Source organism: Paroedura picta, chromosome 3 (genome assembly GCF_049243985.1).
Source record: "Paroedura picta isolate Pp20150507F chromosome 3, Ppicta_v3.0, whole genome shotgun sequence".
Classification (NCBI taxonomy): domain Eukaryota; kingdom Metazoa; phylum Chordata; class Lepidosauria; order Squamata; family Gekkonidae; genus Paroedura; species Paroedura picta.
In genome coordinates, this window is record NC_135371.1 from 68,999,943 (window position 1) to 69,015,136 (window position 15,194).

The 15,194-nt window shown below is 43.3% G+C and overlaps 1 protein-coding gene across 8 annotated transcripts in view; it reads right to left on the minus strand.

Moving 5' to 3' along the window:
- The window catches only part of CPLX2 (complexin 2), a 391,294-nt gene that overhangs the window by 18,258 nt on the left and 357,842 nt on the right, over positions 1-15,194 (minus strand). For all 8 annotated transcript variants that reach the window (XM_077326369.1, XM_077326370.1, XM_077326365.1 and 5 more), the window contains one exon: positions 13,812-13,987. In XM_077326369.1, the coding sequence (XP_077182484.1) occupies positions 13,812-13,987 (176 nt within the window). The remainder of the gene's footprint in view (positions 1-13,811; positions 13,988-15,194) is intronic.

Sequence of the window (15,194 nt, forward strand, 5' to 3'; positions counted from 1 at the left end):
CCCCCTATGAACAACCAAAATGCCGTTTATACACCTGGATATCTCCAGATGGCATACACCGTAATCAGATCAATTTTATCCTTTGCAGTCAGTGATGGCGGAGCTCCGTTCTAGCAGTAAAAACATTTCCTGGAGGAGATTGTGGCTCTGATCACGAACTGTTGGTGACCAAGTTGAAAGTCAGATTATGTAATATCAAGAAAAATGTACCCCCAAAGAAGTTTGATGTCACCAAGATTCCTCCAACATATTCCATAGAAGTGAAGAACAAATTCGAACTGCTTCATACTACTGAGAAGCTACCTAAGGAATTGTGGCAGGAATTTCAGTCTAACATCATAGAAGCAGCTTTAGAACATATGCCATACAAAAAGCTGGAAAGAAGATGCAATTGGTTAACATATGACACCATAAAAATAGTTGAAGAACAAAGAGCAGCAAAAGCTGCTGACATGAGAGATGAATTCAGGAGGCTAAAAGCAGATTTTCAACGTGGTGCTAGACAAGATAAGGAAGCGTACTGGAAGCAACGATGCAAATGACTGGAAGAGGAGTGTACTAGAGGCCATCCCAGAAGCCTCTTTGCTCAGGTGAAACAAGTTCAGAGCACCTTCATAAAGTGTCCATCAAAGACAAGAATGGAAAAGGCTTGACTGACCAAACCAACATCAAGGATTGATGGTGACAATATGCAGAAGAATTATATGCAAACACCAAGGTGCCTCAGTCACCAGCCAAAAACACCCGACACAAACTACTTCCCCGCCTATCCAAAGATCCTTGCTCTAACATGGCAGGCGCTTGCTTGGCGTCCATGGCCTATAAATTAAGTTTATCTATACTAAATGGATCACTAAATAATGATTATCCGGGTGAATTTACATTTATGGCTGGTACTAGAGCTAGCACAATTGACTACATGTTGCTCGAGGGAGCCTCTCTTAATCAAGTCAGGGGGTTTCAGTTTCTCCTTTTCTTGGAGGGTGACCATTTCCCACTTCTTTTGCAACTACGTCCCCCTGGTAATCGTTACTTCCTTGAAGTATAGTTCCCCTTTCAGATTCTTCCAACAAATCATAACGGCTGTCAGATTAAGTGGTCAGACCAACTAAATCTAAAACTGAAGGAAGTCATAGCCGCAGAAGATCTGTCCAGCATCTGTAAGGCCCTTTCAAATGTGGATGTCTCACAGAATTCAATCTCCCCTAATGATTTATTTGTGGACAGGCTAAAACCTGTTCTATTTAAAGATTCTTACCCGGATGGCAAGAAAATGAACAAAGCAAGAAAGCCATGGTTTGTTAAGGAATGTGTCAAAGCAAAAGGGGATTTGTCTATCTATCTATCTATCTATCTATCTATCTATCTATCTATCTATCTATCTATCTATCTATCTATCTATCTATCTATCTATCTATCTATCTATCTATCTATCTATCTATCTATCTATCTATCTATCTATCTATCTATCTATCTATCTATCTATCTATCTATCTATCTATCTATCTATCTATCTATCATCTATTTACTTGTATTTATATACCGCCCTCCCCGAAGGCTCAAAGCGGTTTACATATAACTGAAACTATACATGAAACCATACATATAATAACATTAATATTATTAATTGATAACCGGGTGACAGTATAACATAACAGTATATCATAACAAACAGTGGTAACTTGAACAGGTCCAGGAGTCTTAGTGGGTTTCTGGGGGGAGGGGGGGCAGGGGCAGGGGCCCTGTTGGTTGGTTGGCCTGGCCTCAGCCAAATGCCTGGTGGAAGAGCTCACTGTTGCAGGCCCTGCAGAACTGTTTTAGTCCCATCAGGGCCCTGATCTCCTCTGGGAGCTCGTTCCACCAGGTGGGGGCCAGGACAGAGAAAGCTCTGGCCCTGGTCGAGGCCAGGCAAACTTCTTTTGGGCCAGGGACCAGTAGCCGGTTGATGGCAGCAGAGCATAAAGCTCTTTTGGGGGCATAGGCAGGGAGGTGGTCCCTCAGGTAGACTGGGCCCTGACCGCGTATGGCCTTGAAAGTAATTACCAGAACCTTTAACCTGATTCAGAATTCAACTGGCAACCATTGCAATTGATGTAGTATGCGCCAAATGTGGGATCGGCACGGTGTCGCTGTGAGGATCCTGGCTGCTGCATTTTGGACCAGCTGTAGTTTCCGGGTCAAGGCTAAGGGCAGGCCTGCGTCGAGCAAATTACAGAAATCCAGCCTGGAGGTGACCATCGCGTGGATCACTGTAGCTAGGTGTTCTGGGGCCAAGTAGGGTGCTAGTAGCTTGGCTTGGCGGAGATGGAAGAATGCCAGCTGTGCTACCTTCATGATCTGGGCTTCCATTGTGAGGGAAGCATCCAGGATCACTAAATAATTATAGATTGTTCAACTATAGTCTAGAGCAGGGATCTTCAACCTGTGGTCCTCCAGATGTTCATGGACTACAATTCCCATGAGCCCCTGCTAGCAAATGCTGGCAGGGACTCATGGGAATTGTAGTCCATGAACATCTGGAGGACCACAGGTTGAGGATCCCTGGTGTAGAGCCTTTAGTCTGTATTCTAAGGCAGGACTAAATTGTAGGAGGGAAACATTTGACACAGTTCTAGAATTTAAGAAAAAGTTGATTCCAGAGATAGATCTCCGATTGACATCCATATTTCTCCACATATGTGGGTAGCATATTTTTAAAATCTCTATAAAGATCCCAAATTGCCATTATAGTCCATGTTTATTAATGGGTATAGCAAAGTGGCCTCCAGTCTCTTGCAGCAAAATGAAGAAGAAGAAGAAGAAGAAGAAGAAGAAGAGTTGATTCTTATATGCCACTTTTCTCTACCCGAAGGAAGTTCAAACTGGCTTACAGTCGCCTTCCCTTTCCTCTCCCCACAACAGACACCCTGTGATGTGGGTGAGGCTGAGAGAGCCCTGATATCACTGCTCGGTCAGAACAATTTTATCAGTGTCCTGGTGAGCCCAAAGTCACCCAGCTGGCTGCATGTGGGGGAGTGCAGAATCGAACCTGGCATGCCAGATTAGAAGTCTGCACTCCTAACCACTACACCAAACTGGCTCTCAAAGTCACTCATCCAGCAGCTGAGGTGCAGAAAGGCCCCAGGACTAGATGGTATTCCTCCTGAACTAATTAAAAACAATGAAGATTGGTGAGCTCCACTTTTGGCAGCCTTGTTTTCCTATATCAACACAACAGGACGGATCCCCAAGAGTTGGGAAACAGAAATTATAGTACCCTTCTATAAAAAAGGAAATTGGAAGGACCGAACAAATTATCGACCAATTAGAGTTCTTTGTAAAATCTATGCTAAACACCTTTTAGACAAACTATCCATCTAGCTAGATCAGAAAAGCTGGATGGGGATGGAGAAAGCTGGATTTAGGGAAGGGGCATCCACCTTGGATCATTGTTCAACTATCCAGCATCTAATAGAGAAATATACCTCTACTAGTCCCGCCTCACTATATGCTGACTTCAAAGCAGCATTTGACTCTGTTTCCAGAGCTTGTCTCGGGGAAAAGCTAGAGTCCACTTCAATTGATTGAAGGCTTCTGATTCTTATTAGATCTTTATACCAGAACACGGCTCTTAGGGTAAGGTGTAGAAAACAAGGACATTTAACTGACCCAATTAATACCTTCAAAGGGGTCAAGCAAGGCTGCACTTTTCAACTTCTATATAAATGATTTGATCCAAGTGTTTCAAGATTCAGACTTGCATCCCCCAATATTAGCTGGTTGCCCAATCCCTATACTGCTTTCTGCCGATGATGTAGTTCTTCTTTCAAGAACCCCAATAGGGATTAGGCAAATGCTTAAAAAACTTGCCCTACATTACAAAAAAAGAACATCTTGAAATTAACTACCAGAAGACCAAGGCCATGGCATTTGGCAAACATCCAAAATCTAGAACATGGATGCTAAATGTGCACAAAATTGAACAAGTAAGAAAATTTAAATATTTAGGTAGATATATTCAAGTCTCTGGAGCAAAGAGCATCCATTATTCATATACTTCAGAACTAGGACAAAGAACAGCAAATAACATTGAAATTCTATCGAACAAAGGGCAGATTCTTTATACCAGCAGCCCTGAAACTATACTCTGCTAAATCTCTAGCCCAACTCACTTATGGTGCATTTTTGGGTGCTCCGATATCAGATACTATCAAGCTTGAAAGGGTCCAGTCTAAATTCCTTCAGGCACTCCTGCAACTTTCATGCTGTGTAATGGTGCATCTGGAAACAGGAATGTTAATGGTCCAAGACAAAATTTGCCTGTCAGCAACAGGAATGTGGCTGAAATTAATACATACTCCACAGGGTTTAACCCTGAATGACAACTTCCAATCCTCTTGGACTAAGGCTGTTCACAAAGGAATCCAAAGTACGGGCTTCTCCATATACTTATTATCCAAATTAGCTCATGATCAAGCTGCATCATTAGTTAAGCAGCGGATACGGGACAATCCACGTCAACTGGATCTGAGTAAAGCTCCAACTTTTTTGGCCCCAGTTAAAACAAGATATGTTCTGGCCCCTGCTACTTATCAGTCTCAGCTGGTAATAAGTAAACAAAGAAGGGCATTTACCCTTGCAAGATGCTCCGTCTTGCCTTCAGCTCTTGTAGAGGGTCTCTCTAAGAACACTCCCCTTACAATGAGACAATGTTTTTGTGGGAGTAGCGAAATTGATACAAGAGAGCATATATTGTTCCACTGCCCTGCTTATGGAGACATTTGTAGCAACTTGATTGAACCACTCCTTAAAAAGTTGCCAGAACTGAGTCGACTGAAGATGGCGCCATAAAAAGCTGGACTTCTGTTCAGCTCTTAAGCCATGCCGAGGGTCAGGAGCTTCTGCACCTGGCTGACCTGAGCAGATACGCAAATCTGCTCACCGGTCGCCCCAGGAACCGGGAACGGCATCCTGAGGGTCCTACAGATCCGTGGGGAGGTAGGGGGACCAAACTCCCCGGATTAATAGCGGCGTGTGCTCAAGGTCACGATGGCGTCCTTGTCGCAAACAACTTTACAAGCTTGAAACGACCAGCTGACCTTACATTCTTCCCAGACCATCTTTTACCAGATTGACAGGAGCGCTGACAGAAGCTGGAGTCTACAACAGTAAGGATTGAAAGCTTTCTGGCTCTTCTCTTTCTTTTTCCACAAGCTCTTCCCCCCCCCTCCTCAACCAATTTACAAGTGAATTCCCTCTTTCGCCGAGTGAGAGACTCCCTGCTAATTATACCCACTAACCAAACAAAGAGAGAGTTCAGTGGGGGTAGCTGACTTGATACGGAGATCGACAAACTGATAATTTGGGATCGCCCGTGCTCCCGCGAGACCTCACGAGACTTTCTGTTTTTAATTTGTGACTGCCTGGAACTATGGAGAAATTAACTAAGGCACAGCTTTTCCATTTGTTATGCGGAGGGAACTCAAAGATACTGAAAGCAGTCAATAAACTGGAAAAGGAAATCCGTGGGATTAAGGGGGAGCTTTTGGACAGAGCCGACGGTCCGGAGAGAGCAGCTGATACAGCTTTGCCAATAATAAATCAAACGAAAACTCAATGTTTGGAAGTTAATCAACAGGAGGGGGAGAGAGCCAGAGATGTAAAAACCCAAAGTACCTTTGAAGAACCTGGGAAAACAGATTCAAGGAAGGAAAGCACCGAAAACCTGGAAGTCTATTCAGAGCAGGAAATGATTTGGATCAGCAAAATAAAAAGAGTCTATTCAAAAGCGACAGCAACCAGGAAGCTATCAGGAGATATTCCTGTGCGACCAGAGGAAGAGATCCAGATTGATAAAGTATTCAGAGCCTATTCAAAGGCGACTGCAAGCAAGAATCAAGTAAGAGATTTCTCTGGCCCTGACAGAAGGACAATCAGAAACACTCTACTATGGAAAAAAACACAATTTCATTTTCTGCGACCACCTGAAGGATGAGTTGAACAATGGAGTATTCTCCTGGCTTCCTGTGGGAAAGACAGCAGCAGTAACTTTTAGGACAGGACCAATATATGAAGGGAACTGACTTTATATCATCTAAGACAATAATAGAATATATCCTTATAATAGATTATACTCTCATATGTATCAACAACTACTTTGCTAAGAAAGATGGTAATAACTCCTAGATCAGGATTAATATGCGATGGGAATTGAATATGTATGTCAATATGTATGCTAAAAGAGGATGACAAACCATACTTCATAGGCATTAACAAGACGGCAGTAGTAACTCTTGGGTCAGGGTCAATTTATGAAGGGGACTGACCTAATATCATTTAAGATAATAACAGAATGTATTCTTATAACAGATCATACTCTCATATGTATTAACAATCACTTGGCTAAGAAAAATGGTAAAAACTTCTAGATTAGGAATAATATGTGATGGGAACTGAATATGTATGTTAAAAGAGATGGCAAACCATATCAGCTGGTCGCTTTTTCTTCTCAATTTCTCTGTAAATGCTTTATATAATAATAAATAATAAAATTATATTAAAAAAAAAGTTGCCAGAACATTATGATGTAGATCGAGCAAAGAGGTTGCTGATAAGTCCCCCCAGGTGGCTACGTTTTGTGCCGCCACCATAAAAATTCGATGCTCTCAAGTAGCATAGTTTTTAAAGTTCTGTTTTATTATCTGTTTTAAATTGTATTACATTAAATGACCATATTCTTTTGGTCCCGTATGTATCAACTTCATATAGCTTGGTCTGAATGACTGTAATAAAGTTTGATTGATTCATTCATTGACACTTGACACAAATTGGAACTGCCTATGCTGGAAGAAGTGATCTGGGCTCTGAAACAGCTCCCAAATAATAAGGCTCCTGGCATAGATAACATTCCAGTGGAACTACTCAGATCTGTTCCACAAGCAACAATCATAGCATAGAATCATAGAATCATAGAGTTGGAAGGGGCCATACAGGCCATCTAGTCCAACCCCCTGCTCAACGGAGGATTAGCTCTAAGCATCCTAAAGCATCCAAGAAAAGTGTGTATCCAACCTTTGCTTGAAGACTGCCAGTGAGGGGGAGCTCACCACCTCCTTAGGCAGCCTATTCCACTGCTGAACTACTCTGACTGTGAAATTTTTTTTCCTGATATCTAGCCTATATCGTTGTACTTGAAGTTTAAACCCATTGCTGCGTGTCCTCTCCTCTGCAGCCAACAGAAACAGCATCCTGCCCTCCTCCAAGTGACAACCTTTCAAATACTTAAAGAGGGCTACCATGTCCCCTCTCAACCTCCTTTTCTCCAGGCTGAACATTCCCAAGTCCCTCAACCTATCTTCATAGGGCTTGGTCCCTTGGCCCCAGATCATCTTCGTCGCTCTCCTCTGTATCCTTTCAATTTTATCTACGTCCTTCTTGAAGTGAGGCCTCCAGAACTGCACAAAGTACACCAGGTGTGGTCTGACCAGTGCCATATACAATGGGACTATGACATCTTGTGATTTTGATGTGATGCCTCTGTTGATACAGCCCAAAATGGCATTTGCCTTTTATACCGCTGTATCACACTGCCTGCTCATATTTAGTTTACAATCCACAAGTACCCCAAGGTCTCGTTCAAACACAGTGTTACCTAGAAGCATATCCCCCATCCAGTAGGCATGCTTTTCATTTTTCTGACCCAGATGCAGAACTTTACACTTATCTTTATTAAATTGCATCTTGTTCTCATTTGCCCATTTTTCCATTGTGTTCAGATCTCATTGAACTCTGTCTCTCTCTTCCGGAGTATTTGCCAGTCCTCCCAATTTGGTGTCATCTGCAAACTTGACGAGTAGTCCCTCCACCCCCTCATCTAGATCATTAAGAGAATACCACTTGTGCCCCCATTTGCTTGAGCTTCCTCCCCAGATCTTGATAGTCTTTTTTAATAGGAGCGATGGTATTCAGGGACATGTCATTCGTTCCCACATGGACCATCACAAATGGGTAGCGATCCGTAGATTTGAGGAGTTTGGGCAGCCGTTCTGAAACATCTTTAATTTTCGCCCCTGGCAAGCAACACACCTCTCGGGTTAGGGGGTCGGGCCCAGCCACATGGCGATCCATTCCTCTTAGCAGGGAGTCTCCAATAACCAGTACTCTCCTTTTTTTCTTCTTCTCAACTCCATTTCCTTCTGTCCCCGTGGCCTCTTCCCTTTGTCTTAGACTTTGTTTTGGGACCTCTTCCCTTGTTGACCCTTGCACCTCCTCTGCAAGGGCCTGAAATCTATTCTGGAGCTCCAAAGGCCCTGAGAACTGTCTCGCTCTTCGCCCTTGAGTCTTTTTCAGAACTGTCTGCAGAGGCTCCCTATTGTGGTCAATCTCCTTATCCTCTTCAGGACTGGTTGTATTCTCTTTATTCCGAGTTGCAGGGCTCTGGTCTATTAACTCCTCCCCGTTCTTACTTTGGGTCAGAATAATAATTCTGTTTTCTAATCCCCTAATCTTTTTCTCCAAAAGTTTTACCAGCTTACACTTGGGGCAGCTGTAGTCCATCTTGTCTTCTGGGAGGAAGGCAATCATGTCACACTCACTGCAGATGATGGGATGAGTGTCCTGGAGGTCCATTGTAATGTCTAGGCAGTGCAAGTACTAGGGAAATATAATCTACTGATATAATCTACTGATTCTAATTGCTCGGCCAAGAACCCCAGCCGAAGAGCCACAGGCCAAGAGCCCTTTGTCTCTCGCCCTTCGGCTTGCGTCAAAGGCTCGCGCCTCTGGCGAGGAGCAGCCCTTTTTAATCCTCCCAACAATTACCCAGCAATCACCTCACCCAGGCAGCACAATAGCCTCACCTGGTCAGCAGCAACTCTCCCCAGTAGCTCTCTCCACGTGCTCTCAGTTGTCTGAGCAATAATTTCTTATTAAAGAAAGGTGATGCTCGCATCTGCACAAACTATCGAACTATAGCCCTGATCTCCCAGGCAAGTAAAATCTTATTGAAGGTCATCTAGAACCATCTCAAATCAACCATTGATGTCAGCTACCGGATGTCCAGGCTGGTTTTCGACATGGTCGCGGCACCCAAGGCCACATTGTAAATTTGTGCTGGATTCTTGTAAAAACCACATGAATATCAAAACACCATCTAGCTATGCTTTATTGATTATTCTAAAGTGTTTGACTGAACTAACTGCATGAACTAACTGCTGCTGTCAATAGCAGGGAAGGTGGTCTCTTTCTCTTTAGATAAAAAGCCCACTACCTATAATTACAAATTGGGAACTGTCAGTTGCAGAAGTCTTTTATTCCAGAGAAGGAAGAAGATGGTTGCCTTTTGACGATACTGAAGACTCCTTCCACTAATTTGCGCTCAGATAGAGACTCTGTAAGCAAGAATAGGTAGATAGAGCTGAAGAAGGGGAGGATAACCTGGGAGGAGAAAGCCAAGGAGAAATAACTGGGTAAACGAATCCATGTTTCACATCAACAATTTATGGCAAGGCATAAAGACTGTAGGACACAGTCAGTGTTCATGGGGTCATGTTCCATGACTAAAGAAGGAAAGGGAATCTTTGGGTTCTGGAAGAAAGGTCTTTATGCTCACAGGGCACTGTGGATAGCTGTCCAAATTACTGAATCTGCAGAGGACAGATACAGGACATATGTGGGTGAAGAGCAAAATACAGCTAGAGATGTTTCCTTCCTTTCCTAAACAGCTGACTAGAATGGGAGCTATGCTATGTGGTTGAGTGACTGACAATCCTCATGGTAAAGGGGAAAGGCTGAGATGAAAGATGGAATGCAATTGGAAAAGACATGGGAAGGAAACATCCAGGTCTTTGTCCACAGTTCATACAGGGAAGTTGGGGCTACGCAAGATATTATTTTACTAACCTCCTAGACTTGCACCCTCAGTCGTTTCCGTGTTAAAATTCAAAAATAAAAAAATAGCAGTAATCATTTGCCACTACTCCTATTGAGCTTTCAACTTTCCCTTTTAATTCTTTAGGCATTGGAGCTGCTTCAGTGATTCCTACAAAACCAATATATCCATTCACTAGGGTAGTACAACAAAGTATTTTGGCACAGAAAATTCAACTACAGAAACAGTTTAGAGCAGGGGGCCCCAAAGTAGTACCCATGGATGTCATGATATCTGCCATGACATCTTCCCTAGTGCCTGCGAAGCGTTCATAAGAAGTGACTGGGGCTAATGAGGCTCCTGCCCAACAAGGCTTCAGACTGGCCATTGTGAATGTGATTTGCTGTGCAAATTTTTTAGAATGTTACTTTGGCAGCAGCTACCAGAACAGCACATGGATCATTACTGTGTTATTGTAGGTCAGCTGCAGCAACCATTTTGTGGCTGTCTTCAAATCTATTGGCAACCTACTGCATTGTGTCAGAATTCCAAATGTGCCTGAAAGCTCAAAAAGGTTGAGGAACCCTAGTTTAGACTAATACAAATAGGTTTATTTTCCACGGCAATCCCATGTTTCTGAAGCAACCTCACCAAGAAGGTCTGCATGGCTCCCTCACATCAGACTTTAAAGGTAAAGGTAAAAGTATCCCCTGTGGAAGCACCGAGTCATGTCTGACCCTTGGGGTGACGCCCTCCAGCGTTTTCATGGCAGACTCAATACGGGGTGGTTTGCCAGTGCCTTCCCCAGTCATGACCGTTTACCCCCCAGCAAGCTGGGTACTCATTTTACTGACCTTGGAAGGATGGAAGGCTGAGTCAACCTTGAGCTGGCTGCTGGGATTAAACTCCCAGCCTCATGGGCAGAGCTTTCAGACTGCATGTCTGCTGCCTTACCATTCTGCGCCACAAGAGGCTCTTATCAGACTTTACGAGGCAGCTAAAAACTGTTTAATTAGGGCTGCATTTAATTAAATGTCCTAAATTGTGATTTAAAATTTTGTTTTTATGATTTAAAAAAATGTTTCTAATGTATGTTGTTAATGAGAACATTCAAAGAGCCGTGCTGGATCAGATCAATAGTCCATCTAGTCCAGCATCCTGCCTCACACAGTGGCCAACGAGGTCCTCTGGGTGGCCACCTACAGTGCATAGAGGGCAAGGACTTCCCCTGATGTTGCCTTCTGGCTCTGGGATTCAGAGGATTATTGCCTCTAAATGTGGAGGTTCCCCTCAATCCTCATGGCTAGTAGTCATTGATAGACTCATCCATGAATCCATCTTATTCCCTCTTCAAGCTTCCTGTGGCCATCACTACATCCTCTAGCGGTGAATTCCACATTTTAATCACTCTCTATATAAAGTAGTAGTTTCCTTTGTGCATCCTGAACCTACTGTCCATCCATTTCATTAGATAGTCACAAGTTGTTTTATTTTGAGAGAGAATTTTCTTTTTATTCATCTCATACATAATTTTATAAACCTCTATTATATATCTTTTCTAAACTGAATAGTCTCATATTCTTTAGCCTTTCCCAACAGAGAGATGCTCCACCATCCTAATCTTTTTATTTCCCTCCATTGTGAGAATTATCCACTGATTCCTACTCTGTTTTCTGTCATTGAACCAGTTTTTAATCCATAAGAGAACATATCCTCTTGTCCTGTGACTGCAAAATTTACTCTGGAGTCTTTAGTGAGGTACCTTGTCAAAAGCCTTTTGAAAGTCTACTAGGTCCCTGTTGTCTACCTGGTTGTTCACTTTCTCGAATTCCAAAAGGTTGGTGAGGCAGGAGCCATGCTGATTTTCCTTTAGCCAGGTTGTCCCTCTGTGTGTGGGGACACAATTCTCTTTGATTACAGTTTCGACTAATTTTTTATAGGACAGACATTAGGCTGACTAGCCTGTAATTTCTTGTTTCCCCAGGCATCCCAGGCATCACCCATGTTACAACCTTTCCCCTTCTCACATTAATCTCCTCACTGTATTGTCTTAGCCATGTCAGGCTGCAGGCTACATATTTGGGTATTCAAGCAAGGTGCAACCTTGCCTCTGTATATGTTCACTGTAGCACCAGAGAGTCCACCCAGATACAAGCTGGTCTTGTGCCTGCCCCTCTCCCACTGCTCTTCAAAGGATCCACTTCTCAGCAGGTTGTATATTTGTCTATTTTGGCCCCAGTTATTTTCTCTAACTTAGATGCTATAATCTTTATTTCCCTCCAAATGCTAGCGTGTGTGTATGTTATTTTTAAAGAATTACTCATTTAAATTGTCTATTATTTCTTTGAAATCAACATTTATTTTATATTCAATATTAATCTGTTTTGGCTGAGTTCTGGTGTTTCTACCCTGGTATACATGATGGATGATTTTGCTTATTACTTCCTCTTGCATTGCTTATTAGCCTCAAGAATAATTAATTCCCCCATCATAAATTCAGGTCCATTTCCAGTGATACCCTCGTCTTTTAAAAAGAAGCCTTTTTTTACTTTTTATAGCTTCTTTGGCTTGTGTTGTTAACCATGCAGTCCTTCTTTTCAACTTGGCAATCCATTTCTTAACCTTTGGAATGCATTCTATTTGGGCTTCAGTTAATGTGATTCTAACTAGCTTCCAAGCATCACCTGGGAATCTGACTCTCCTGTGTTTCCCCTTCAGTTTGTTTTTACTATTCCCCTTATTTTTGTAACATTTTCCCTTTTGAATTCAAATGTTACAGTTTTGACATTTAGGGGTAACTTTCCATTGACCTGAATGCTGAACTTAATAGTATTGTGATCACTGTTCCCAACTGGCATAACAACCTCTCTATATTGTAAACTGTCCTGAAGTCTGTAAAGAAGAAGAGCAGGTAATAATTTTAAATAAATAAATGTTCGGCTACAGAAGAAGCTCTATGTAGCCCCAAAGAGACTAATCAAAGACTCTCTAGTTCAGTCCCACATTTTAATAAGGTTAACATTCAGGATTAATCCCCATGATTGGAGAACGGGGTGACTACTCATTTCTTGCAATGTGAACCAACAGATACCTTGTCATGCGGTAAAAATTGTTAAAAGTCTATCAGGAACACTTAGCATACATCTTTCACGTCTCAGAGGCAATTTAATCAGTTCATTGAATGTTTATGGATTCTTAAGAGTCATTGGACATTTGCTTACTGAGCAGAAGATAAAAAGCGAAGTGCTAGGGTTGTTAAGAAAGTGTCTGACAACCATTATGCATAACAAATAGGACAGACTAGTTAGCTGTGATTCTCGAAAAGGAATTTTGCGCTTTAGAAATGGAAGCTAATATTGTCAACTAGAAACAAAGCCCATTTATAAAAATGGGCATGTTTGTGGAGGGGTTAGAAGGCTGTGGGGGGCAGGCGCCGCATCAGCGGCGGCGGCAGAGCAGGGGCACGGCGTCGAGGCTCCGGAGCTGGCTGTTTGTGAATAGGCCCCTATTTGGGTGAGTGGCAGGCTGCAGGCCATGGCAGGGCCGGGGAGAAGGGTGGGTGGGTGGCCAAAGCGACAGGCAGCAGCCGAAGCGACGGACAGCAGCGCGATGTGAAGGGCTGGGCTGGCCGTGGGTGCACAGGTGCCCGTGGCCTAGTGGGGCGAGGCGGCCTCGTTAGCGGATGCTAAAGGGGAGGCCCGGCACATGGACACGGTGGGCGTGCTGGATTGGGGGCAGCGGCTCCCCGGGAAAGTGTCGTAGCTGGGTGTAGGGAAAGAAGCAGGGCTGCCGCGTCTTTGACGCGGATGTGGGCCTGCAGCACCACCACCCTCCCCGGGCGGCCCCCCCACTCCCTGAGCAAGGTCCCTAGGTGGCCGGTGGGAAAGGAGCAGGGCTGCTGCATCAACTTTTGCAAACCTTAGTTCTGTTCTTTTTACTGGATATCTGTAGACAGATTACTTACCTTATCACGTATTTGCTGCCGGACCTTTTCCCGTTCAGCCTCCATGCGGGCATGCTTTGCCTTGCGTTCCTCCTCTTGCTGGCGCAGGGCTTCTTGCCGTTCTTCTTCCTTCTTCTGGGCATCAGGGTCTTTCTCCTCTTCACCCCCCAGCATTTTACCCATGTCTTTAGTGGCCCCTGCATGTAACATTACAGAAGCCACAATCAGTGGGAAAGATCATGACTCCACAGAACAGTCGCTGCCTTCTGACAGGTTTCCCCTGCAATCGTGCCATCCTTGCTGTACTGCCCTATTCAGCTGAACCTCAAAAGTGATGTGGAGAGGGAAAGGGTGATCACATAGCTCCCCTTTGGGAGGGCTGAGTGCATAATTCATTAATTTTTAAAAATATAGTAAGTGGAAACAGTTTCTAACTGAATATTACAAAGTTGACGGTACTGAGGAGGAAATGCAGTCTGAGGTGACCAATGATGTTAGTGAGATGATTAGGGGTATCACAAACACAATTTACTTTGGATTCCAGACCTTCTGTCCCGGCATCACAGGGCAGTTCTAAGGGCCCTTGCTTCTGCAAAGCACTTGTTGGATCCCATGCAAAGCTTCAATATCAGCTCTGTAACATTTTTTGGGGGGGGAAAGAGCTGGTACAGCTGATGTGGAAATGCCCCATATCTTCTGCCTTCTCCTTGATTTCAATGATCCAAACATTTCCAATGCAATTTGGTATTCAGATGGATAATGTAAATAAACACTGTTTTAGTAAGTATAAAGTATGTCTTAACAGGCTGCATCATCATCATCATCATCATTATTGTTATTATTATTATTATTGGATTTCTAGCCCGCCGCTCCCCTGATGCTTGTGGCGGGTAAGAATATGTAATTCTTTGCAATTATAGCACAGAAAATTCAAGCAGTGTACATGGGGAAGTAGGATTCAACAAATGCATGTGTATTTTTTTTAACAAATGTTTTTGTAATGTACAAAAAACTCAGTACAGCCACAGAAGTATATTACATTTATGCTTTTTACATTCTAATGTGCTTCCAACTTGACTCCTGCTATGTCACAACTCTTATCTGTGTCCACCCTACTTTAGATGTTGGCTGCTGATGCCCTCCTCTCTTATCCAGTCCCCATATCACACCACATGCAGTGTGGCTACATTATCCTACTACTGGCTGCACCTTTGACTCATGTGTTGTTATGAGTCCAGCCATGGCCAAGTCTAGCTATGTATTTTAAAGTTTCATTATATGGGAGATTTATATGCTGCCTCTCCACAGCACAAAACAAACAAAATGGTTTGTAAAATCAGACAGTCTTGTAAAACAGACCATGCAAGATCAAAGAACCAGGGTTGGATCCTACCAGTTTCTCCA